The 27450-nt window shown below is 47.6% G+C and overlaps 1 protein-coding gene across 5 annotated transcripts; it reads left to right on the top strand.

The window, feature by feature from the left end:
• Window positions 1-737: 737 nt before the first annotated feature.
• LOC116940944 (thyroid hormone receptor beta-like) lies at window positions 738-26397 on the top strand. Of its 5 annotated transcripts, none has more exons than XR_012941409.1 (9): window positions 738-1179; window positions 13717-13900; window positions 15849-15949; window positions 16852-16999; window positions 19872-20098; window positions 21211-21348; window positions 22749-23007; window positions 23377-23514; window positions 25122-25331. XR_012941409.1 is itself a non-coding variant. In XM_076066133.1 (8 exons), exons 2-8 carry the CDS (start codon window positions 13741-13743, stop codon window positions 23439-23441), a joined length of 1098 nt encoding a protein of 365 aa, XP_075922248.1. In that variant the 5' UTR covers window positions 738-1179; window positions 13717-13740; the 3' UTR covers window positions 23442-25331. The 5 variants fall into 5 exon arrangements, 3 of the variants coding, with proteins under 3 accessions (XP_075922248.1, XP_032807249.1, XP_075922250.1); XR_012941410.1 differs by having other exon boundaries at window positions 25207-25295; XM_076066133.1 differs by having other exon boundaries at window positions 23377-25331.
• Window positions 26398-27450: the final 1053 nt, after the last annotated feature.

Genomic DNA, 27450 nt, shown 5'->3' with positions numbered 1-27450 from the left:
TATTTAAAGTTACACATTTTGATGTGACGTCACGTTTCTCAACCCCCCCCCCCCCATCGTCACACATCGTCACAAATGTCTGACCCCCCCCCCCAGGTGCGTGACGTCATTTATGGACGGCCCCCAACCCTAAATAAAACCCTCCACATACGCCACCACGCGACACTACCAACAGCGCAAGATAACATTGGGTGCCATAGAATCTCATTTCACAAATGACTGCACTTGTCACCAGACCAAACAAGTTGCGAGTTCGCTGTAGGTCAGCAATCGCTATAATCCATTCCATGTTGTTTTATTGTCACAGTTCAGCACGTTCGAACTGTTGCTGTGGCCAGACAGTGCTTCTTCTTTGGTTCTTTCGGTAAAGTCACGTAGAATGAGAATAAAATAATAAAATAAAACAATCAAATTCTCACGACGTTTCGGCCACAACACAAGTTGGTTGTGGCTACTTGTGTTGTGGCCGAAACGTCGTGAGAATTGTATTTATTATTTTATTATTTTATTCTCATTCTACGTGACTTTACCGAAAGAACCAAAGAAGATGAATCCTTGCAGTCACGAAAGCTTTAAATCAGACAGTGCTTGTTGAGTGCTGTTGGGATTCTTAGTCAGGAATCCTTTGACCGAATGTGTCCGATCTGGCCACAACTCAAACGCTCATCGGGCTTCAACATGCGCGCTGTAATATACCAGAGCTGACAACAGGCAGACTACTTGACACGGGGAGAAAATGTAGTCGGTTCCCTATCGGTATTTTTGCGTTACGTGAAATTCCTGGGAGCGGAGCGTGGACAGCGGCCAACTCCAATGTTGAGACGTCACGAAAAGTGCCTCCTCCCTCCCTCCTCCCTCCCTCTCTGCCAGGAGCCACAAGCTCAAACGCCGTGACACACGCACGCACGCGCACGCAGATGCACCACAGTATCCGTTCCTCTCTCTCTCTCTCGTCGCCACACTGCACCCACACCCACCCCAATCCCAAACACCACGCTGCACGCACGTGGAAGTTACTGGCCCTCTCCGCAGCCGCAACATCTCTCGCAGTGGGATCTGTGGCACGGCTTTCGGCCTGAAGACTAAAACAAAAGCACCGTCGCTCGTAGTCGCCACCAGGAATGATCTCGTGGATGAAGGGATGCGACATGTTACGTCAGTAAGAGCTTTGTCCCATGGGTAAGGTGCACACTTGCGATCGCTCTTAAATACATTCACGCCGCGCTGTCCCACACGCCTTGCTGTTGCCGTCGAATTTTCACAATCCGCCGTGTCAAAGCGTCACTTGACGCTTGTGATTTTTTTTGTTTTTGCGATGTTCAATTCATGCCATGCCCGGGGTAAACTTTCGCGATGAAACAAAACTGAAATGTCGAGGCGTTGCGGCGTTTCGATGACACTTCGTGGAATATCATTGCCTGCACATGCCTTCTGCCAGTAGGGGATAGACACCGGCAGATTATGACATGTATATCACATTGCACCCTTCAGGTGTTGTTTTATTTATGTGTGCTCGGTTCACGTGTGATCTATCAGGTGTGCCCTATTCACGTATGATCTATTAGGTGTGATCTATTTATGTGTGATCTATTAGGTTTTGTCGATTCAGGTGCGGTCTATTGAATGGTGCGCTCTATTCAGGTGTCATTTCACGTGTGATCTATCAGGTGTGCTCTATATTCACGTGTGATCTATCAGGTGTGCTCTATATTCACGTGTGATCATTTTACGTGTGCTCTATATTCACGTGTGATCTATCAGGTGTGGTCTATTCAGCTGCGCTTTATTTAGGATGTAGTAATTTCACGTGTGATCTATCAGGTGTGCTCTAAATTCATGTGTGGTCATTTCACGTGTGCTCTATATTCACGTGTGATCTATCAGGTGTGGTCTTGACTTAACGCTTTCGTGACTGCAGGAATTCGTATTCTTTGGTTCTTTCGGTAAAGTCACATAGATAGGTTCAAAGAAAATAACAAAAAAACTATGACGTTTCGATCACAACACAAGCGGTCGTCATCAGGAAAAGGGGGTTAGCTTCTAAAAGCAAAATGTTTATAAAGGTTTAAAATGGGCATAGCCCAAATGTCAGCAGCCAATGTAAGTGGTGGGCAGCGACTGTGACGGTCGTGGGGTTTCCACCAATTAAAGGGCTTCCAGGTAACAATTAGCATGTCAATGTAAGATCGTTGAGGGGCCTCCACGGCGAGCGTGCTGAGGTGGCTATGTTAATGTGAGAGATTAGCATGTCAATGGAAGATCGCAGAGCAGCAACCTCGAGGTCGGCGCGTGAGGTGGCTGTGTTAGTGTGAGAAATTTAACCTGTTAATGTAAAACCAGAGTCGAAAATAACAACTAACATCGGAAGGTGGTAGGATGGGAACATCACAGCCAGTTATGACTTAAACTGGTTAATAACGTCCTTCCAATAATTGCTCAGTTTGTACCCATTTTCTCGGTTGATGGGCTACGCCCATTTCAAACCTTTATAAACATTTTGCCTTTAGAAGCTAATCCCCTTTTCCTGATGACGACCGCTTGTGTTGCGATCGAAACGTCGTAGTTTTTTTGTTATTTTCTTTGAACCTATCTACGTGACTTTAGCAAAAGAACCAAAGAATAGGTGTGGTCTATTCAGGTGGGCTCTATTCATGTTTGATCTATTCAGGCGTAGTCTATTCCGGTGTGTTCTATTCACGTGCGATCTATTCAGGCGCGCCCTGTAAGAACAGTACTTGTGCAGGTTAATAGGGGGCGATACTTGTGTAACGTTTCAACTGTGATCGTCGCTTGCTTGGAGGCAGGCTCGCTGAGCAGGTGAGAGCACAAAACATAAACCCAGCAAGTGCCTCCCCCCCCGTCACCAGCCCTCACCCAGTGGCCCGGTGCGTGAACGCCGCCACACCGCCTGCCGTTGTTCCACAGGAGCCGACGCACACACTGTTTGGATGTGCTGTAAAAGCAGGTTAATCAGTAGGCCGAATTGCTTAATAATAACATTAATAAATGTTGACACGTAGGTTTTCGCAATTAGTATTATTCATGATAACGTTTTTTTGGGAGGGGGGGGCGTGGGGGGGGTTAAATCGCGTAATTGTGTCGTGCACCCACCTCCACCCGACACGGCCAATTCGTAAGGTTCGTCACGTGACCGGAACGTGCTGAACAGGAAGACATATTCACAGGTCTGGCAATCGCCTGACGATGCTGGTTGTAGTCACCGGTGGAACGTCCTGCTCAATTGTGAATGTTGTGGGCTTGCTCTGTGACACAGCAGTGCGCTGATTTAGTAGCGCATTGACACCAATGTCGGATTATCCTCGTAGCAAAAGTAGCTACATATGCTACAGGCCGCGCATTAAATGCTTTCAAGCTATAATTTCCGGTTCAGTGATTCTGCACATGTTCTATTACTATAGTACTATACTGCCTTCAACTTTTATGAACGACTGGATGTTTAAGGTTAGTGATTTGTCGTATTATCTGGTTGTATAGCAAATGAAAAAATACAATTACTTTACTATGCAAGTAAAAAATGTGTTTTTTTATATTTACGTGTTTTTTTTTTAAATTAGGGCCCCTTTATAACATATGCTACAGGCCCTGCACTAGCTTAATCCGGCACTGATTAGCTCGTTCTGTTCACGTGACAAGCCTTACTAATTGGCTGTGTCAAGTGGAGGTGGGTGTACGACACATTTACATTTACGTGATCTAACCCAAAAAAAACTAATGAATAATAATCATGGTAATTTCTAAGTCCTTTGCAAGTCTACCGCTGGATGAAGACCATTCCCAGGTCTGGTTCTTTGACGATACTTTACCATGCTGGTCGTTGCGGGTTAATTAAAGGTGGGGAGCATCCCAGGACTGGTTCAGGTATCACTTGGCACCGATGTTAGCCGTGGCCGGGAATCACACTCATGTCGCCGGGTTCAGAGTGCAGTGTGCAGACCACCGCACATCGCTACTCCACTACATCCACCGTCCGGTGAGCTGTGGCTTCATTGAATTCCAGCGCATGTGTAACAATAATAACTATTAAATATTCATGATGGAAACTTGTCAACAATTCTAGTATCCTATACTGCGTCGGGTTATCACGATGACATGTGCAAATTGCTCTGAAAATAACTAATATTTGTATAAAAAATCACTAAAAATGCAAAGCAAAAATAATCCATGTAGCCTACATAGACTGTTGGGACAAGTGCTGTTAGCGAGTGCTTGTCACAAACACACACACACGTGGCAAATGTTTGACCTCATGACCTCAGAGCGAATGGTGAGTGATCCAGAGCAAAACGTATGGAAGTTGCTCAGCACTGGACCCAACAGCGTTCACAGCAAGGGCACAGCCACACTTTGGATGTTGGAGGTGTCCGACTAGTGAATGATTCCCAGTGTTTATTGGTTATATTCCAGTGTTATGCACAGCAGAGACTAACCGAGTGAATGAAGTCGCTTCAGCTAACAGATCTCCATGAGAGTGAATGGTGGTCGCTTTAGCTACCAAATTAATATAGGAGTTCGTGGGTTCGATCCCGACCCTGGCGCCTGTATATTTGGAGTTTGCATGTCTTTCTCCCAGTGGTCGCGTGGATTTTTCTGCGAGTCTTCCGGTGTTTCCCTCCACATTTAAAGCGTGCGTTTAGACTATTTGGCTGCTACACATTTCCACGTGATAAGCCACTTCGTTGAGCGATCATTTTTGGCCAGGTCGTTTCTGAAAAGAAGCTTCATAGATCAGTGGGCCTTACCTGGTAAAACAAGTTTCGTATTCCGGGGTGCAGCCACAATTGATTGGCTCATGATATAATTTGCTACGCTATAAATCGTAATTCACTTTGGTTTTTTTAATTATTATTTTTATATCTATGTGACTTTACCGAAAGAACCAAAGAATATGAATTCCTGCAGTCACGAAAGTTTTAAGTCAAAATCTGACAAAGTCTGTTTAACGTATCGATATCTTTGACAACATGTAAACACGTTGGTGAGTGTCTGGACACCCACAGCATGTTGAAGTATGGTCAAACAACCCACATGACTGACAGCAGAATGAGGTATCGTTGCTATATTCCTAGACACAGCCAGCCAAGCGACTTTTTTATACGGGGCAATGTGCCAGTCACCCATGATCACACTCGCCAATTCCGTCTACATTTCTTGGCACCAAAAAGAGCTGATATAAAACCGGAGTATTTGCTATCAGTCGGATTATTTTTTTCTGAGAACAGTGGAACAAATATTCAGAGGTCAATGTGACCTTTGCTTACAAGCTTGTGAAAGAAATCGAAAAGCAGTCGTCAAATAGAATGGATCAAGCTGCCACCCTGCAAGGAGGCATGCGTGTGGAACAATGCTTCTTCTTTAAGGTGGCATTGTACACTCCCTGTATTAACAGCCAGATAAATGAACTGGGCTATAATCTCAGCCACTTGAATACCAATTCCCAGCAATTGCTAACATCAGTGGCAAGTGATATCTGAACCGATTCTGGGCCTCTCCTATCACCAACCTGCACTGACCAGCATGGTGAAGCATAATGGTCAAATAACCCGTCACGAATGGCATGGTGCAGTGAATTGATACAGTTATGTAAACTTATATTCTTGTCCATCCATTAACTCGGGGAGCAGCCGGTGAAATTTACAACAAAAAAAAGTTCAAATAATGAATTTGATGTTACGCAAACAGCTTGGGCGCATTGGGCACGACTTAATTTTACAGATGGCCACTCTCGCGCTCGTTGGCCGAAACCTCGAGGACCCAGCGCACCTCCTGCTCGGGTCTCCTTGCACGCACGAGTGGGCAGCAGCAGGGTAAACATTCACAGCTTTACACGTGCGGTGTCTACCCTGGGCACCACCGCTCGGGCACACAATGTGCAGAGCGCCCCCCCCCCGAGGAGAACACATTTTCTTGATCGACCTGGCAATAGTCCCAGGGTGCCTCTGTGGCGAGCAGTCGGCAACTTTCTGAGAGTCACTAACAAAGGCGGCGCCTTAATATGTTTACAGTGAGGGAAAAAAGTATTTGATCCCCTGCTGATTTTGTACGTTTTCCCACTGACAAAGAAATGATCAGTCTATCATTTTAATGGTGGGTTTACTTGAACAGTGAGAGACGGAATAACAACAACAAAAATCCAGAAAACGCATGTCAAAAATGTTATATATTTATTTGCATTTTAATGAGGGAAATAAGTATTTGACCCCTCTGCAAAACATGACTTAGTACTTGGTGGCAAAACCCTTGTTGGCAATCACAGAGGACAGACGTTTCTTGTAGTTGGCCACCAGGTTTGCACACATCTCAGGAGGGATTTTGTCCCACTCCTCTTTGCAGATCTTCTCCAAGTCATTAAGGTTTCGAGGCTGACGTTTGGCAACTCGAACCTTCAGCTCCCTCCACAGATTTTCTATGGGATTAAGGTCTGGAGACAGGCTAGGCCACTCCAGAACCTTAATGTGCTTCTTCTTGAGCCACTCCTTTGTTGCCTTGGCCGTGTGTTTTGGGTCATTGTCATGCTGGAATACCCATCCACGACCCATTTTCAATGCCCTGGCTGAGGGAAGGAGGTTCTCACCAAAGATTTGACGGTACATGGCCCCGTCTATCGTCCCTTTGATGCGGCGAAGTTGTCCTGTCCCCTTAGCAGAAAAAACCCCCAAAGCATAATGTTTCCACCTCCATGTGTGACGGTGGGGATGGTGTTCTTGGGGTCATAGGCAGCATTCCTCCTCCTCCAAACACGGCGAGTTGAGTTGATGCCAAAGAGCTCCATTTTGGTCTCATCTGACCACAACACTTTCACCCAGTTGTCCTCTGAATCATTCAGATGTTCATTGGCAAACTTCAGACGGGCATGTATATGTGCTTTCTTGAGCAGGGGGACCTTGCGGGCGCTGCAAGATTTCAGTCCTTCACGGCGTAGTGTGTTACCAATTGTTTTCTTGGTGACTATGGTCCCAGCTGCCTTGAGATCATAGACAAGATCATCCCGTGTAGTTCTGGGCTGATTCCTCACCGTTCTCATGATCATTGCAACCCCACGAGGTGAGATCTTGCATGGAACCCAGGCTGAGGGAGATTGACAGTTCTCTTTTGTGTTTCTTCCATTTGCAAATAATCGCACCAACTGTTGTCACCTTCTCACCAAGATGCTTGGCAAAGGTCTTGCAGCCCATTCCAGCCTTGTTTAGGTCTACAATCTTGTCCCTGACATCCTTGGAGAGCTCTTTAGTCTTGGCCATGGTGGAGAGTTTGGAATCTGATTGATTGATTGCTTCTGTGGACAGGTGTCTTTTATACAGGTAACAAGCTGAGATTAGGAGCACTCCCTTTAAGAGTGTGCTCCTAATCTCAGCTCGTTACCTGTATAAAAGACACCTGAGAGCCAGACATCTTTCTGATTGAGAGGGGCTCAAATACTTATTTCCCTCATTGAAATGCAAATTAATTTACAACATTTTTTACATGCGTTTGTCTGGATTTTGTTGTTATTCTCTCTCACTGTTCAAATAAACCTACCATTAAAATTATAGACTGATAATTTCTTTGTCAGTGGGCAAACGTACAAAATCAGCAGGGGATCAAATACTTTTTTCCCTCACTGTATTAACAAACAAAAAACATTCTGCAGGTGAGGATTATGTAATGGTTTTACGATCAGCACGCTTGATTGACATGCATAGGCCAGAACAATCAAAAGTTCACACAGATGGGCTGACGAACCTACCTGCTGTACTGCCCTGTTCTGGAAAACCCTTTTACAGTCAAAGGGGATTTTGACATCTTATAAAATCGCTGCGTGATCCACCAATCCTCGAATCCAAAGCGCTTGATCATTGAGGCGTGCGGTCGGCTGGAGACGGAAAATCCTTCACCCCAAAGAAGCCGGGCAGAATTTCAGACGTCGCATTGCGGTGTAGGAAATGTCAAGCGTTCTTTTTTTTTGTCTACTCGCCAAACTTTATTCTAAGAGTCTGGTACAAGAGTAGGCCATTGTGCACTGGTGTCGTAGCCGACAGCCAACGGCGATTGATAACATATATTCCTAGAAACATAAACCGCTAAGGCTATGTAAACAAATAACTTTTCCGTGCCGTTGAGTTCGCTCACATAAAGATAGGAGGTACAGTATGCACGCAGTTCAAGGCCAAATGGGTTAATTTATATAATAAATGGACCAATATTTTATATATAATTCTAAATGCCTGTACTGTATGTGTATTGTTCTGTTGGTGAGTGAAATAGTGAATAGATTAATGAATAAACAAGCAAGCAGGAATCTTCTTGCTAATATAACAAAAGTAAATATCAAAATGTACCAAAAGTGTGACTTTTAACAAAAAATTACCAAGTGCGATTCCCTAATCGCACGAGAGCCCTCAGCTTGAAGACTTTCACTGAGGTGCAGTCAAAACAATTCAGTCACCAGATAATGCCATCACGTTTTTTCAAAAACGGCTTTAAATTTCGAACATTCTTTGAAACTGCAATAATTTAACCAACTCCACGTATATGATCGTGATCAGCGTCATCCACGATCTTTCCAACGCCATCTCTCACGGTCTCGTGATGCAAAAATCCGTCCGGCTACTGCACACGGAGCAGATTTCATTGCTCCATCTTCCCCGTTGGACTCCCGCACGGGCGCGTTCTCTCCTTCGGCTGCCACTGAGTCGTCCGTCTTGGTTTACCAACCGTTATCCCTTATAATCATGCATCCTGCCCAATCACACTTTTTTTTACACAGTCAATATGATGTTTTTGAACTTGATTATGTTTCATAATAAAGGTTTTTGGGTTAGATCGTAAAGTAGAAATGTGTGGCAACCCTCCACCACCCGACCCGGCCAATCAGTAAGAAATGTGTCACGTTAACAAAACGCCAATTAGTTACTTCTTCAGCCTACCGGTGTGTTTCAAGAGTGACTCCACAACATTTACCATTTGAGTGCGACGTTTCGCTGGTAATTACATCCAGCATCTTCGGGCGATTAGCCAGAATAGTGAAGCCATCCACCTGCTTCCTGTCTTAAATGGTGCGGGACGACGTCATCATTTTACTCAAGTTACTGTCATTCAAAACAAATTACATTTCGTTACGTTACACTACGTTTCTTTACGGGAAAAAACGATTACTTCCAATACTAAACCTTTCAATACACATCTCGCGGTGGTTGTCAAAGAGGGCCCCAACTCGTAGCGTTGGCCACCAGGGGGGGGGGGGGGGGGCAAGGCACCCCCTGCCCGCACGCTAGTCACGCTACTGACCGTGGGGCGGACGATCTGGTGGTTATATCTGTTGAGATGTCACCTTCACCGCGCCACCGCAGGGAGGCCGTGTGCGTACTGTGGTCCGCGCCGTTTGAATGTCCAGGGTGGTCCAGATGTCGTGTCATTTCCACTTGATTCTCTACAACTTTTTTTTTAAGTAAGGTCCTTGGAAAACAGAAATGAATATGCTAATGAAAAAAATGTTAGGGCTCCATTATTTGGGGGGGGTCACCAGACATCTGGAGCATCCTGTAGATCAGTGTTCTTCACTCATTTTCAGAGGTGACGGGCGGGGGGCACTTTCGTCAATAAGACATCAGTGTCAGGGCCGCCACACATTTGAAACCCTTGGATTTTCACATTTGTGTATTGTTGTGGTGCCGCACTAAAGGCCACCATGGGCCGCTAGTGGCCCGCGAGCCTTGCAATGAAGAACACCGCTGTCGATGACCACCGTCGCGATGGAATGCGTGCGATGGGCCTCGCGTGCACGCGGCCGACAATCCCTCGCTCACCGCCACTGCCTGAGCAGTGAAGGCCGCTCCACTGCAATGGAGGTAACCCACTCCCAGTGGAGACTGTGCGGCCCTGCAGCGTTGGGGCCGGAGGTAGAGGGGGGCGGCTCGAAGGGGACTGAGCACCCCCTCCCTGCTGAAGCCCTCATAGATTCTTACAGTGCGGTCAAAATATCGGTACAATACACACAGCCTCGTCACTCGATCTATTTCACGTTGCACATTTATTTAAAGTTATGTTTTTTTTAGCATTGGCTGCCTCGTGCCCCCCCCCCCCCCCCCCCCCCCCCCCACTGAGTTTCGTATGCCCACCTCCCGAGTTAAACGAGATCACACTACAGGGGTGGAACTCCCGTGTACATATTTTAAAAATGAAAATCCAACAACGGATAAATGAAGCAATTGGCGGGACCCCGGGGTCCCATCACTGCCCCGGGGTGGGAAAAACCACGTAGCGACACGAGTCTTGTTGCCTTACCGACAACAACAAAACTAGTGTCAATCGATTGGCCTCGTCGAGAGCTACTCGGGGCACTAAGTTTTATAAAAAGTTGAAAAATTTCACAAACACGTTAAATTAACTGCCTGGAGGGGCGGGCTCGCCTTGGCAAAGAAGCTGAGGATCGACGGCTGACCGGAGGGCGCGCGACTGCGGCGGACGCCCCCCGGGGCTCGCGTTTGGCCGGTGGGGTGGCGCCCATCGTGGTGATCGCCGCCTGCTGCTGGCGCTTGTTGGCGCGAGTCTGGGCGGGCGGCGCGTTGCTGTCGTCGTCCAACTCGGCGACGAGATTGGGCGGGATGGCTGGATAGTAGTCGAGGCAATCGGCGGGGATCGAAAAGTACTTCTTGGCGATCACGAGTGGGCGGACTGAAAAATAATCATTATTCACCTGATTTTTACGGGACCCCGTGGTCCTGCCAAATGATTCAAATGAGCAATGAGCAAGTAAACAGTTACGGCATCGGGGAAACCCCCAGATTGCCCAGCGGGAGGGCGTCAATTAAAAAAAAAACCTATAAATATATATTTTTTATTTTACCAGGTACGACCCACTGAGCCGTACAGCTCCTTTTCAGAAGCGACCTGGCCACAAACGATAGCTCAACGAAGTGGCTTATCACGCGGCATTTTTTTTTGTATTTAACAGCAGCCAAATACTCGATTTTGCCAGCGACATTCCACGCACGTGCTTGCGGTGCAAGAGACCGGCGTGCTTAAAACAGATGCGACTCATCGTCGTTGCATCGTTTGGTCGGAAAGGGCAAATAAAACGATCATATTGCAAAGCAGCTCTCTTCAACTACCGGCCTCTGGCTTTGTCGAGGTGTCTCTATGGGAGTGATAGAATAATAATAATAACATTACGGCACGGTCGAGCTATGTGTAGTCTGCAACACGTAGATTATGCTAAGGGTATGAATGAAGGCGGGCAAGCGGTGGTGCGGTGGTGGTTGGCACACTGCGCTATGGACCCGGGAGACCCGAGGATGATTTCTGGCCGTGGCGAACATCAGAGGCGCGTGATATCTGAACCAGTCCCGTGTGATCCGCACCCCCCCCCCCCCCCCCACCTGATGACCGTGGCTAAACAACCGCAACGACCTCCGTTACCGACACGGCGTGGGGAGGCATTCATCCAGCAGTGGATTGACAAAGGTCTGCATAGTAATTAATTCATTGATTGACTAATAAATGTCTTAGATCCCATTCAGAGTAACATCCTTCGTCTGACACCCATCTTCGCGTTAAAAGCATTGGCAAATAAGTCGCACCACAACTGAATTTTCACATACCCCGCCTTAAAGGATGACCGCTTGACACACTTGCACAGAAAGCACAGAAAGCACGGTAATGGGGGGGGGGTGGGGAGGGTTATTTATTTTTACACTTTTACCGCCGCAAATATTTATCAGCTCAAATTATTATGTGCTCAGACAGCTCGCCACCCAAAAGTTCCCCGTCCTGTTTACGGCGAGCGTAATGTATCCGCAGCTCCGCGCTCTGAGCATTACAGCCGCGTCGCTGGCTCAATTCCCAGCGATGGCCCTCGTCTACAATCCGGGGTCCTGGCGACCAGCGGTACATTTCACGGCGGCGTTCAGCGCGGTTTTTTTTTATATCGGCCACCGAATAAAATGCCGCGTCTCGCGGTGGCTTAGAAGAAGTGCAGTTCCCTTCCGCGGCAAGGAAGATCGGCCCCTGAGGTGAGCACCATTTCGAGCATTTCCACCTCTTAATCGGTTCTAAACGTTGCACTTTAAACCTGCATTCGAGATTTACGTTTTTGGAGCCCATGACGCGTGTGGCGTGCAGATGGCACTGACGCCAGCGTTGTTCACTCAGCTGAGACAGAAAGTGCGCACATCTGTGGAGCTTGCCCGTGCCAACAGCAACAGCAAGCAACGTATTCAGAGGATGCATGAACTCTGGGGATACAGGCACTGTCATTTATCGCGTGGCATTGTAATTCTTCACTGCACGCTTCACTTATGTACGGATTCCAGATCGCCCATTCCGCTCCGCTTTGTATGAAAAAAAAAACGTTCGTGGCGTTGGTAATCGGCACCGCACAGGTATTTGGCTCCGTGAAACAATGGTGACAGTTTCTCGAATTCCCCGTCACTACTGTCCACGCAGCAGTACAAATTCTGACACCGCAGTCGGTCGTGGGGGTAAAGCGCGAGATACTCTCAACTCTTCCAAGATGTCTGACTGGTGTGGAAGAGGAGGCCAATTACCTTTGAGACGGGGTTTCTCTAGACCCCCCCCCCCTCCCTTACGTGGAGGTCCTTTTGCCAGCAGTGGTTGTGACTAGGCAACTGCAGGGCTGCGCTTTGACCTTTTATAAGCTGTGGGCAAGAGCGCTGTAATTACGTGAAGGGCACAGGCATTTGAAAATCTTCATTGCACCATTCACTTTTAAATTCATGAATGGGTATTGCCCATTCATCTACTCTGTGTGATCAACATCAGCATTGTTGAGAATTGGGGACTCACAAGAATCAGGAATCTTGAGATTCACCCGGACAAAACCCACGGAAAACGAGTTTGACACAGAGTGAGTGACTTTATATAAAGTGGGACCGTACAACATCTTGGCGGGTAATGATACAATCTGCTTATGTCTGTCGTACATTCAGCTCGAGCTCTAGACCCCTGGGTTTATAGGAAACAGCATGACGCACTGCCGAGACCTGTGCCTCACGCCAAGAAAAGCCTAGGTTCAATTCCAGACTCTGGCACCTTTCTGTGGGGTTTACATGTGTCCCCCTTTTCATCATGGGTATCCTACGAGTTCTCCAGTGTCCTCCCGTAGCTTAAACAATAAAAAAACACATACAAAGTAAGTGGTATTGGCCAAACATTCCGACGTTGAAAAGTAACCTGCAAATCACTCAATTTGGATAACACATAGCAACATCGCCTTCAACTGAAAACAAACTTGGCAGGATGTTCCTTGGAAAGAGTCTTGAAACTCGGTGAGGCTTTCCTGGGTAAACAAACATATTAGTAGTAAAAATAATAATAACTATAGCTTCTAACATCACGAGGAACGTCTGTGAAGGTCACCACTTATTTCCCCTCGTTTTTGCACTTTACCTAGCGCCCCTCCGCTTGTTTTAAATATTGTACCAACATTTCTTGACTTGACCACAACATTCTTAGAATGGGGAGCTAAGTCGTCAGCTGCCCCCCCCCCCCACCCCTACACCACCGCCGTTACGGGTCTGTACACACCGAGGAGCCGGCTGCACGCTCCACAATGGATAGACGAGCCCCTGAACGGTGATCAACAAGAGCTGAGTGGATGAACGCGACCCGAGCGGCGCGCACCTGCCCCCGGGTCGTCTCTGTCTCTCTCTCTCTGTCTGTCGTGTGACCGCGCGTTGTTGCTGTCAACCGTCGGTGCAGCGCGCGTGCCTGCGCGGGGTTGAGATGGACACGGGCGAGCGGAGTGGCAGCGCCGCGACGCCCCGGCACTCGGGCGCGGAGTTCCAGCGGGTCGACGGGGCGGCGGCGGCGGACGGGGACCCCGGACAACTCCAGCGGGAGTTCCCCGAGCGCACGGGCAACGACGACAAGCAAGGGAAGAAGGGTGAGAGCTCAGGTGGCTGGGTGGATTAGGTGGTGGTGGTGGTGGGGGGTCAGAACACCGGTACGATTGCTGGATTCAAATAGGGTTGTTAGCCACCTTGCGATGAAATTTGGTTCTCAGGTGTAGCGAATTGATGGTCCGGTCACCAATGACCTACATAAGAGACCCATAGACGAACACAGGCAATAATAGACTCACATAAGACTCGCAGAACTGGAACGGATGTGAGATATTTCGACGCATCTACGCTCGGGTTTTCCGATGAGTAATATAATCGATTCTGATGATCGGGAGAGTAATCGATTAGTTAAATAGTCATATATCCCAGATCGAACCAAATCGCTGAAGCGCAGCGTCGGCAATATGCCTCATTGTTGGTGGCGGAGGCAAAGTCAGGAATGAGGCAATACATGGTGCTTAAAAAAATGTTAACACCTATCGTGTTTAATGGAAAAACAACGGTTAATACACTGTAAGATGATAACAAATGTATGTTAATAGCTTCAAAAAGAGTCTCCACTCGTTCCCCGTAATTGTCAACGCGTGGCCTGGAATCTTCTCCTGGTGGTCTCCAGAGCCCGGAGGCAGCAGCACATTTCTCGTGGTATTGTTGCGAATTCTCCAAAGTGTTCACATTGTTTTTGAAGCACCCCCCTGTATTTAAACATTCGCCAACATGGGCATCAGAAAGTGCGTGGGGTGGAGTGTCGGGGCACAGTGGCTCGCACACTGCGGCACCAACCTGGTGGCTGGTGACCTGAGTTCAATCCCCAGGCACGCTTAATATCCGTGGCGAGTGATATCTGAAATGGTGTTGGGTGCCTACTCCACCAGCACGAACCAATGTTCCAATTACCGAGATGGCGTCGGGAGGCGCCTTCATCCCACAGTGGACAAATAGATGAAATTTACACACCGTGTCAACCCATACGGTTTACCCCGTATTCTTGTACAGGGAAATCGAGTTTTTAGTTTCTATACAGCGTACAACCCTTTCAATTCGGGTAATTTTGTTTTGTCTATTTGTTTGTGTTTCTCCCTTGTGATGGGACTTTGTAGGATGAACGTAGTGATTTATAAGGGGACCGGGGTGACCAATAAGGTCTGAATTGGTTTGTAATAAGGTAGGCACTGATAAGTGGTTGACAGGTATGAAATTACGACAATAAAATTATGGCTTTGCGTTCAGTATTCATGCACCAACGGAATTTGGTTCAGATCATGTGACATTGAGAGTTGTAATTTTCAAGGTCTCCTAGTGAATGTGTAATTTCCTGCAAACTTTGTGTCGTGATGTTTAACGAAGGATAACCAATTCCTATAGATACTTTCCAACTAAGGCTGAAGGCGTTTATGTATTACTCTGTCCACTTGTCTGGAGTGGTACTATAACTCTCGTAAATGTGATCTGATATGGACAGATCTGTAGTAAATGTGTTGATAGTATTATGAGCATACACTATTCAAAACTGCTCCAATTTATGAAAGGGTTTTCCCAAAACTCGGAGACACCAAACAAAGAGCCAAAACTCAACAAATCCGTCAAGAGCACTGCTCTACAGAGCAGGACAAAATATAAAATAAGTGACAATTTGGGCAACTTCCCTTCCTCGCAGCAGAGAGATGGAGAAGGCCAGAGGGATTGAGTAAATAATAGATTAAAACTGCACTATACACCATGCCGGCCCTGATACAAACATACTTTGAAGAATGTTTACAGATGAACAGACTAAAATGGGCATATGACCAGTTACCCATCAGTAGATATAAAGTAATAGACAAACCCTTTAAAAGTCAACAAGGGCTATTCACGTATATGATGGCTACCCATCGGTTTCCGCACTGTTGTTTTAAAGGAAATACTTCCGAGGACAAACGCAAGCGGGAAAAAGCGTTACTTGATCAGCCGATCGTTCCGAACCGTCTCGTGTGCTGTGTGCCCTCGCAGTGTACATCCCCAGCTACCTCCTGGAGGGGCAGCCGTGCGCTGTGTGTGGTGACAAGGCCACGGGGTACCACTACCACTGCATCACCTGCGAGGGATGCAAGGTGCAATGCCGTTCCTCTTCCACGCACGCGGGCACAGCAAGCAAGTTCCGGCTTCTCCGTAAACAAAAAAAAAACCCGTTCCGGATACCGACGCCGTGAGAAACGAGTTGTGATGCAAAATGGCCGGGGGGTGGCTCAGAGGCTCAGAGGTCCCGAGCGCTGAGCTGGCGCCAGTGAGATTCTGGGTTCGAAACCGGGACAACCGCCTCTGATCAAACGGGCTTCTCAAATGTCGAGCGACTCAATGGTCTCGGACCAGTCACCAACAATGACTGCACACAAAAAAAAACACAACCCATCGCGTAATTTTTTCTTTTTTTTTATCCTGCACTCAATGTGGCTAAATTCCAGCCCTGAGAAATAAAAAAATACATTATTTTGGTGGCACAGAGTGAGTAAGAAAGTGCTGCCATCATCTGTGTGGACCAGAGGTGACTTTGATGAGATTTCATAAGTAGCTCGGTGGTATCCCTTATCAAGGGCCGTGTTCTAACACAAAGGGCTGCACTGCTCCGTGAGAGGTCCGCGTTGGTTCTACGTCTCCTGACGTCATGCCCGCTGATCGTACAATTGGGATCACATTTGGGGGAAAGCCAAAAACGATGCGTGGTTGCGCTTTACGGGTTAAGGTATTGCATGTGCTGGTTTGTCAATTTAGACCGCTTTGCTCATTAATGTGACAAATATTAATTCGGCCGCCTCAAAGACATTCAGTTATTAGTCGTTTTCACCGTCATTTATCCAGCCCACCGGGGTTTCGCTCCTCATTTTTGCCATTTTAAAAAATGTTTCCTCTGCTGCCAACCGCCAACACCCCAACTCCGTACCTCTCCCCCCCCCCGCCCAAACCCGCCTCCTCTCTCCCCTCTGTCTCTTCCACGAACCGCGTCGCTCCACGTTAGGGCTTCTTCCGCCGAACCATCCAGAAGAGCCTGCACGTCATGTACGTGTGCAAGTTCTCCGAGACCTGCACCGTCGACCGCATCAACCGCAACCAGTGCCAGGAGTGCCGCTTCAAGAAGTGTCTGGCTGTCGGCATGGTCACCGACTGTGAGTAACCCGGGACACCGCGGCTCGTCCATTCAGAGCTTTCCAAGCGCGCTCGAGAGCCCGTGACCAAATCAACCGGCGTGCGCCAGATTCGTGTCGGAGCTCGCAAACTAAGCAGGCGAGGTTCCAGACCCGGCTCGAGCGCCTCGGACGGGCAACCGCCACGCATGAAACGGACGTCGAGGGCTGTCGTCAGCAGATGCGCAGTGTGGAAAAATGCATTTGCTGTGCGGTACTGTGCTCCATCCTCTATGCTTCACCGCCTTCGTCATCCCGCAGTGACCATGCAGCGTGGTGTTATATTGCTAAGCAACCCCTCGTCCGGCAGTGGAGCGACAAAAGAGCAACACGGGAGGGTACGGCCACGGCACGGCCGATCTCCGTGGAGCTGTCCTCTCCTTCCTCCAGCTCTGCACTTGCTCTCCCACTGACCAATCATACATGAGCTGTCCAGTCTGGGTCTATGAGCTGGTGTCAGATCGATTATAATGGGAGGCTAAGAAGAACGGTGTAATATATAGTCATTTATGTACAGAGGCCTTGATTTTAAGAAAGGTACCATGAAGAAATACAATTCATAATAACGACACATTTATAAATAAACGCGATCTAACCCAAAAACCGTTATTATGAATAATATTGGTCGCGAAAGCCTACGTGTAAAACTGAAGAAATACAAGTTGAATTTAATGATTGAGTTAGTACTCTAGTCCACCCACCAGTCGTAATTCTACCATATAGTAATTTTGTCGTTATTTTAGGCTGAGTCGACCTGGGGTGGTTCCGATGAAGTACACATAACAGTTACCTATAGAGTTATCATCGAAATTTTAAACCTGAATTGTTGGAATCGTCTGACCACTGTGACACACATACACACACGTATAGTCGTATTAATGGTGCCAGCTCAGTCCTCTAAACCCTGAGCCATAAGCCACCTCGATTATAGGACTCGGTGATCAAGGGGCATCACGGGGGAGGGGAGCGGGGCAGGGCACTCAATATGGGAGGGGGAGGGTGACATTCGTACCCTCAAAATAAAACTCCACAAGTGGTACACTGTAAGTGCATACTTTGGAGATCGGGTGTCGGCTGTGCAACTGCTTTAGGATCTGGCAGAAGGAAGGAAGCGATACCAGCATTGGCTACATTGACCTCGATAACTTGACCTTTACTGCCTCCCTACCCCGGTGAACGGGGGGGGGGGGAGCATGGGGGGCACTGGGGGCACTGCTGTTCGTTAATAATAATAGTATCAACTTGTAACCCGCCGCACGGTACTCGCTCACTGGAAGAGAGAGAACGGCTCAGCGGCGCAAGGAACTACGGAAAAGTGGGAAAGGTAGCCACGCGGTGAACCCGTGCCAAATTCCCTCCCAAGCTCTGAGGTCCTCTATATATACTCATCGTGCGCTTTCAGATGCGCACCTGCAGCCGTCTGGAACGATCTCTTCCGATATTCGTAAGCCGCTGGAGATATGCACTTTTGAATCTAGATTGAAAACTAATTTATTTAGAACTGTTTTTTTTTTGTTTTTCGTTTGTTGTCCTTCCCCCGCACCTCCGATTAGCACGGTTGGCTACGTACGGTGTGAAAGAAGTTGAAAAAAAATACACATTCAGGTGTTATTAGTCAATTAATGAGTACATTTGAGAGAAAACTGGAGTACTCTGAGGAAAACCCATGCGGGCGAGGGGGCAACACTCTATCCCATACAGATGAAACAGATGGGAGTGCACATTTGCTACACCGCTTTCTCCTGGCAAGCCAGTGTAGAACACCTCGATAGCCACGCGAAGGAAGCTTCACGACATTTGTGTGATCCACGAACCAACCCGTGCTCCTTTAATTCAAAACAAAACATTCCTACATTTGGTATTCCCGACATTCGTGCAACATGAGGCTATCACAAAGGAACTGTGTTTTACAGACGAGTAGTGTGCGCAGCTGTTTCACAGTAGGGGGCGATGTTGCTGTGTGGCTTTACCCAATTTGGTAAATTGCAACTCCTAATTTCTTTCGGGAAATTTAGGTCGTGACGCCAGCACACAAGGCCTTCGATATTTATTTTTTTAACCCTTTCCCACTCCGAGATATCTACAAGTTGCAGGGTGGGTCCCGTTCACTGCTGAATCTCGGAACGCGCAAGCGGTTAGCGTTTATTTTATCCATAGAGGCACAGTTTAACACGTAGGCTTTCGCGACCAATATTATTCATAATAAACGTTTTTGGGTTAGATCGCGTTATTTATAAATGTGTCGTAACCCTCCACCACCCGACACGGCCAATCAGCAAAAAAAGTGTCACGTTGACAAAAGACAAATAGCTCACTACTTTAACCCACCAGTGTGTTAAAGAGTGAATCCACAACATTTACATTTTTTGAGTACGACGTTTCGCTGGTAATTACATTCAGCATCATCGGGCAATTCGCCAAAATGGCACAGCGCCCTTGTTTTTAAAGACATTGTACTCACCGCAGAGAACTGTAGCGACACGATCGCACTCTATGAAAGCTGGCACCAACCTGTGCCACATGCCGTCCCGCATAGCCTAGTCTTCCGACCTGAAGACGTACCAATAAAATTATTTCATTTTTGACTGATGACGTACACGTCATCAGAATTGGAAAGGGTTAAACAACAATGGATTTTTTTAACGTCCACTGCGAAGCAGACGGCACACATTTATTTCGTGATTGTCCCATTAACCAGGGCGGCCACTAGGCTCGAACCGGGGGAACCTCTGCACTGAGTGATTAATGCGCTCCTGCCCGGCCGTGCCAACCGCCAAGGAATCTGCCGACAGTGCCCGTGGAGGTTTTCTCGGGGCGGTTGCACACTGTCTCTCTCGCTCTCGCGCACGTGCAGTGGTGCTGGACGACCGCAAGCGCGTGGCCAAGCGTCGTCTCATCGAGGAAAACCGGGAGCGGCGACGGCAGCAGCAGCGGCTGGCGCAGAGGGAGTCGTCGACGATGAGCGGCGACGCGTGGGGAGTGCCCAGCCCCGAGGAGTGGGCGCTCATCCAGAATGTTACCGAGGCGCACACCTCCTCCAACGCTCAGGGCGGAGACTGGAGGCACAAGAGAAAGTTCCTGGTACAACTGGGGGGGGTCAGGGGGGGGGGCGGATATCGTGGTGGCTTAAGCCCTGCGCGTCACGGCGGGTCCACGCCGCAGCCAAACCGCTGAGTAGATCGCCGCTTCAAACTGGGGCCTGAAGTCTCTACCGTGAGCGACCGGTTGCGCAACTGCTCACAACCGATTGCGCAACTGCTCACAACCGGTTGCGCAACTGCTCACAACCGGTTGCGCAACTGCTCACAACCGGTTGCGCAACTGCTCACAACCGGTTGCGCAACTGCTCACAACCGGTTGCGCAACTGCCACTTCTTTCAAATGTTTCTTGCCGTTGGTTTTTCACACCTGATGATGACCGCTTGCGTTATGGTCGAAACGTCGTGAGAATTTTTATTGTTTTAAATATATTATTATTTTATTGTTTCCCTTCAACGTGACTTTACCGAAAGAGCTAAGAATATTCTCACAACCGGTTGCAGAGACTTCTGCCCCCCGACATATAAACGATACCGTCGCGTGCAGCGCAGTTGCACGTTCGATGGCTCAAGCACGGACCTTTAGGCGTTACCATAGCAATTGAGTGTGCAGGCGGTGTAACTGCAGTGGCACTCGGCGTGCCCCAGGCACCTTCACGTCGTGCGCAGCTCACGACGATAGTGGAGTGTAACAGCCCGCGTCGCTCCTCCACTTGCGTGGGAGTGTGGTGGACGCACTGTGCCTTTGTCTGCTCCCGATGAGTTGTTATCAAATTATATTTTTTAATGTAGGGCTAGAGGAACTGGCTCTCGCTTCTTTCGGTAGCCTGTTACAATCCTTTATTGCCCGTGGGAAGAAAAAAAAGCCCCATTTGTCTTCAAGTTGATGGTTGTGGACATGTGATGGTTTTGTGTAGGGACTAAGACATCAAATGTGTTTTGGGTGTAATTGCTATGATGTCATTTAATGGGGGAAATCCCACACGGCCATGATTTTTTTTATTCACAAGAGCGAGACGAACTTGGGGTCTTCAGTTTTGCAGAGACAGGGATCCTCTGGAGTTCTCATCTCGGAGAGACTTCACTTGAGGTTTGCCAAACAGAATCAAATCGCCTTCGGGTGCAGATAATTTCACGGGCGCTGTCTCCCCGCAGCCTGACGGGGTAGGCCGGCCCTCGGCACAGAACGGAGAGATGGTGGACTTGGCCGCATTCAGCCTCTTCACCAGCATCATCACCCCGGCCATCACCAGAGTGGTCGACTTTGCCAAGAAGCTCACGGGATTCCTGGAGGTAGAAGCTTGACCACGCGATACTCTTCGTGACTGTCCCATGACTCCCTCCCCCCAAAAAACGACCCGAGATGCGCTTGATCTTATCTCAGAAGCTAACTATGGGTGGAGTCTGGATAAAGCTTGGTTGAGTCAACCAGCAAGTGTTAGAGGCTACTGCTGCGGAGCTACATGGTGGGCAGCAGTGGGCGATGCAGCAATATCAAATTCTTCGACTGTGATTCTAGAATCCAACGTCTCTGCTCACCGCCTACACCAACATGCACTAACCGGCATGGTGAAGTATGTTCAAATAACTCCGATACGGCGTGGGGAGGCCCTCATCCAGCTGTGGATTGAGAAACGTGTATTTGTCGGCTGATTCAAAGAACTCAGGTTAAATTCCTGACCATTATAACACCAGCGATAATTAGAATTTGAACCTTCATCTCCAGTAGGTCAGCTCAGCCTAAAATGAGTACATAGCCAGTGCTGTGCAGTCAACGTCAGCACTACGGAGATGAAGGCGACAGGGCGGGTGCTGGACACACCACCTCTTCATGCCCTGTTTTCACGTTAACAGCCGAAAAAGGCTCTGCTGGACTGGAGTAAGCAAGTGACTAGTATTCACATCCGCAGCTGGAGGTATACTGAATGTGGACGTGCCGGGCGTGGAAGTATTTTCTCGGTCGTTGGCCCGGTCCTTGAGATGAAGCCCTCTGTGTGTGTGGGGGGCGGTGACATGGCCGAGGAGGACATAAAAAAATCCGCGACAGAATGAATGATATATGGAAGAATTGGGCGTGATCAATCATTGATCAAGCAGTGATCGAGCTATGGTTGAGTATTTAGTGACCATAGCTGACGATTCCCGTTGCACTATTCCTTATTTGGGCAAGAAAGCACCCCAATAACAGTATTTGGGCAAAGCCACGCCCAATTTCTCCATATACGGCCATGAAAATGTAACACTTTTCATGAATTGTCGCCGATTCATTATGTCCTGTTACAGCGTGTTCGTCGCTTATTGTAGAGTTTCACAATTTGAGCCCCAACGGCCGCCCTAATTAATGCTGCCGATATATTAACGTGAATACGCGCCGCCTGTTTTACAGCGGATGTTAAAGAGCCTTTGACGTCATTCATAAAAGTTGTAGGCCATGTGTAACGATGTCAAGGTCCAAATTTAAGTAAAATATTACCCGCAAATTACTCAATTCGGAAACCACATGGCACCTTCTTCCCTGGCTGTGTACGCTCCTGCAGACTACGTCTGTGGAATACGGTGGTACCTGACGTATGTATGATAAACTTCTTCTACACCGCACGTAGCCAACTTTGCTAATCGGAGGTGCCTGACGTACTTGTACTCCAACGCCAAACATACGCGTGACTCGATTCGATGTGCACGTGCGCGCCTAGCTGCCGTGCGAAGATCAGATCATCCTGCTCAAGGGCTGCTGCATGGAGATCATGTCCCTGCGCGCCGCCGTTCGCTACGACGCCGACAGCGACACGCTCACGCTCAACGGGGAGGTGGCCGTCAGGCGCCAGCAGCTGAAACACGGCGGCCTGGGAGACATCTCCGATTCGATCTTCGAGCTGGGGAGGTCGCTCGTCAGCTTTGAGCTCGACGACACCGAGGTGGCTCTGTTGCAGGCCGTGCTGCTCGTGTCTTCAGGTGCGATGGGGTTTTTTTTATATTTGTCACTTATTTTTATTGTTTTTCCTATTTCCCCCTGATATTGATCGTTGTGCTATCGGCGTTATGCCATGGAGTGAAGTGTCCGTTTGGAAACTCTCACAGGGACAGTGCATCACTCGTGTTCAAGAACGGTTCATGTAAGGTGATATCACAGAACTACTGCTGATATCCCTTCGAGTGATTTTATTTCCCACATACTAGGGCACTTCACTTTCCCACGTACCAAAGCTATCAAGTACTAGCCGTCGCATGACAGTCAAACAATTTTTTTTTTATTCTCAACAGCTAGAATTTCACCAAACGAAGTGAAAACACAATATTGATGTGATGTTTTTTTGTGTGTAGTCATCCGTGACCGGACTGAGACCATCAACTCACTGCACCTGAGAAGCTGGTTTAACCATAGCTGACTGAAACCTGGATGCAAAAGCCAGTGTCTCAGTGGTTCTGTAACCCCTGGGCATCCCAGCCATCTCGAGTCAGGTGCGTTAATTTACTGGCAACAAATCGTTCAAATACGAATTTAAATTAAAGCACTTAAATAAATGAGCAGTTTAACAACACACAACTTTAATGAGGCCCCTTAAAAATGCATTATGAGAAACGAGCTGGCCCATTGCCAGCTCCTCACTCACGTTCGTCATCGTAAGCGTGAAGAATAATATTAGTGGATTGAAGCGTTCGTTGCAGTGGGAGATGGGTGCGGCAGTGCTCGTGGTGAGAGAAGGCATCAACTTGACACCGTGAATGCCAAAAAGGTCCACGTTGTTCAATTCCGAGTTCACGTTTGGTAACATTTGAAATGGCATTCGATCCCAGCTGCAGATGCATGCATGCTCTTTCACATAGTCGCAAACTCGTTGACTTCTCAACAGTCCCAGAGTGGTGAGATGTTAACTACCTCGCCTTGTTTACAGGAGGCCGTGGGTTCGATCCCGATCTTTACACCTGTATATTTTGAGTTTGCATGGTCTCCCCATGGTCGCGTGGATTTTTTATCTGGGTCCCCCGGATTTTCCCTCCACATTTAGAAGCATGCCTTTTGAGCAGTGGCTCTTAACCTGGGGTGCACGCACGTCCGGGAAGTGCGAGATGCCCTTTTTTGTGAATGGGAGACATGGCCAGATTTCTTTAGAAGGTAAATAATCGAAACACAAATTAAGCACGTGCACGTAAGACCAACTACTTTGTCTCATCAAACCCTCCATGCATTTATTAACATTAGATATTTCTTAACGATTGAAAACCAAAGGAGTGCAAGGCTGCAGTAAACGTTAAGAGCCACTGCTTTGGGTGATGTGTCACTTCGTTGAGCTATCATTTGTGTCCAGGTGGCTTCTGAAAAAGAGCTACGTAGCTCGATGGGCCTTACCTGGTAAAATAAAAAAATAGTTTGGTTTTAGAAATAGTCCCGGCGACTTAAAGCGCCCTTCTTGGTGTGTGTTGCGCCCACACGGCCAACGTGCGCTTGTGCCGGTCGCCTCATTGTGCCTGCTGTCGGAAAAAGCCAGTTGAGTGCTTTTAAAAAAAATTATTTTTGTCTGTCGCATTGTTGAATTTCTTTGTAATCTACACGCACCGTCCCCGAAGTGAGTGCCTCAATGCTGAGTCGGTATGCGCTCCACATCGTTTATCTTGTACCATTATACGCACATTGCACGCACGAGGTCCATCACCAGCCTTTATCTGCACTTACAGACAATCGCGAATTACATGCTGAATATACAGTGCAGTGATGTAAGTGAATACAGGCGGGAACTTTTTTCAACGCATCCAACGGATAACAAAAAATGCATTTATTCCACTGACAGATGTGCGCACCTCTTGAACGACGGTGCAGCGGTTAGCACATTGCGCTATGGACTTGGAGTCCCAACTTTGATCCCTTGCCATGGCTAACATCGGTGGCGAGTGATATCTGAACTGAGATCCTGAGCACCTTCACCCATGGTCAAATCACCCCCTCCAGCCCACCCAGGCTGATCGATAGCGTAAGCCCGTAATTATGAACACAATTTCTAACTTAAATTTCGTTCACACTGGATCAACTTTAAAAGAGTTCTTGTGGGGGCCCCCCCCCCTCATTACAGACGGGCAGATGGACAGAGAGCTCACGTACGAATGCATTCAACCATAGCCAAGCGGGACGTGAAACGTCTGACGTCCTCGTCGCAGACCGCGCCGGCCTGTCGAGGCCAGACAAGGTGGACTGGATGCAGGAGCGGTACCTGCTGGCCTTCGAGCGCTACGTGCAGCGGCGCAAGCACAGCATGCCCTTCTTCTGGCCCAAGCTGCTCATGAAGGTGACCGACCTACGCCTCATCAGCGTCAGCCACACGGACCGCTTCCTCAAGATGAAGGTGGAATGTCCCAGCGAGCTCTTCCCTCCGCTCTTCCTGGAGGTGTTCGAGGACTAGTGCGGCGAAGGAGGGTTGGCACACGCGCGTGCATGGCCGACCTCGTCCTAGGTCGCCTTGTGGGCCAACGTGGCGACGCAAAGTCGGGTTGCCACCTGTTCTGCTTTTCCCAGGAACCTCTCTTTGAAGTGGCTGCCATCCTGGGAAATCTGTAAGTCTTCCCAGAACATTAAAATCCTGGCTTATTTTGTCAGTCGCGTAATAATAAACCACTTAAAAATGCATTTACATGTAGTTCTTAACCGTTCTGGTATTCCATATTCTTAGCTCTTTCGGTAAAGTCACGTTGAAGGGAAACAATAACGTGACTTTACCGAAAGAGCTAAGAATATGGATTACTGCAGTCACGAAAGCTTTAAATCTTCTGGTATTGTCAGATATTCTTCTCCTTGCCATGACATGTCCTGGTTTTTGTACCTCAGAAGTGGCAACCCTAACACCAGGACAGCAGGACAGTCTTCGGCTGTCTAGTTGGGGTAGCACTAAAGAGAGGAGGAATTCGATAGAGATTGGTTTGTATGGCGGGTTCAGTTGCAAACAAATATTGTGACAGCAATGGACCGTCTATTTTCAATGCACTGAAAATGTTAAATATTTGACGTAAATTTGTAAATGCTCCAATGCTATATTTTTTGGGGGAAAAGTACATTATCAGCAGTGTAAATATATAGTTTCTCAAAAAGCACTAAAATATGTGTAAGGTATTTTTAAAATGAAATTTGAGTACACTAGGTCTGTTACGAATACCGTATGACCAATACCTATGTTGTACGAAAGATGATGCCAACATTTTACTCAGGTATACGAGAGGCAAAACACTTTATCTGTATAAAAAAAATCAAATAAATCTGAATGCTTTGCATGTTCAGTTTTTACCAAACCTTTGCACCCAATAAATATGTTCCTTATTAAATAAAACGGAAACGTGAAATAAAATCGGTATACTGTACTGCCATGTGAAATTCTATTTGTATTCTAATTTCACTTTCTGTGATCAACTCACAAAAAATCTACAAAAAAGCACATCGACAATTCATCCAGTCGTGGACTGGATGAATTGTCCATGTGTTTTTTTGTGTGGATCTTGCTGGTTGAGTTGTCGACGCTTCACCACGTTTGTCCGTGCACATTATCACTCGCCACCGATGTTATCCGTGGCCAATACATTTAAATCAGTTCGCAGGGTTCACAGAGCAGCGCTTTAACCACTATGCCAATATCATCAATGAACGGAGTTTCTCTCTCTCTCTCCAGCATGATATTTTTTTGGTTTAAATAAAGGTGAAACAAGATTTTACATGGGACCAATCAGTTTCAAAGACAATATTTATTATCAGAGCATGTTTGTTTGCATGTTCACCACAAGTTCGTGTGGTTAATGCAGACTTGATTCCTTGCAAAAGGTTTATATTTGGTGTTTGAACATGTTAACGCCTGCCGTTTTATTGCCAGAAAGGATAAAACCTATTCTCATTGTTTTCATACTAAGATTGTATATATATAATTCTAAATATTTCGCTCACGTTGCAAGAATGTATTGTCCAACCAACCTACAGAATGATCAGGGGGCATTGCCATCAGATAACTCCTCTGATGATCAAACGTTCTCATGCTCCTCGGCAAGTCGTGTTCCTGTTATTCGTATCGATGTCATCTGAATTCATTGTACTTGGCCTCTCTCTCCGGCTCCGTAGAGAGCAGGCTTGTTGTGGACCACTGCCATTGCTTGATCCACGATCTGTCCTACCAGACAGTCTCGTCCCTTCACCTGATCAAGGCCGCTTGTGTTGTGGCCGAAACGTCGTGAGAATATTATTGTGTTATTTTATTTTATCAATTTATTATTTTATTCTCATTCTACGTGACTTTACCGAAAGAACCATAGAAGATGAACTTTGCCGTGGCCCAATTCTCGGCGTTTCATTCGCACGCTTTGCCGGGCCAAATTATAGTGCCGATGTCATTTTTCTGAACCCCGCGGCCGCAACACTGGGCTTTCATG

Source organism: Petromyzon marinus, chromosome 10, assembly GCF_048934315.1.
Source record: "Petromyzon marinus isolate PM22_M1 ecotype Great Lakes invasive population chromosome 10, UKy_Petmar_22M1.pri1.0, whole genome shotgun sequence".
NCBI lineage: Eukaryota > Metazoa > Chordata > Hyperoartia > Petromyzontiformes > Petromyzontidae > Petromyzon > Petromyzon marinus.
Note: the sequence above shows the minus strand (reverse complement) of the source record. Positions and strands in the feature narration are given on the sequence as shown.

Excerpts from the sequence above, each read along its gene's own strand:
- LOC116940944 (XM_032951358.2), top strand. The coding sequence starts at position 13,741 with ATGGACACGGGCGAGCGGAGTGGCAGCGCCGCGACGCCCCGGCACTCG. Across the intron at positions 13,901-15,848 it reads CGACAAGCAAGGGAAGAAGG|TGTACATCCCCAGCTACCTC; the intron begins GTGAGAGCTCAG and ends GTGCCCTCGCAG. Across the intron at positions 23,008-25,206 it reads CGTGCTGCTCGTGTCTTCAG|ACCGCGCCGGCCTGTCGAGG; the intron begins GTGCGATGGGGT and ends TCCTCGTCGCAG.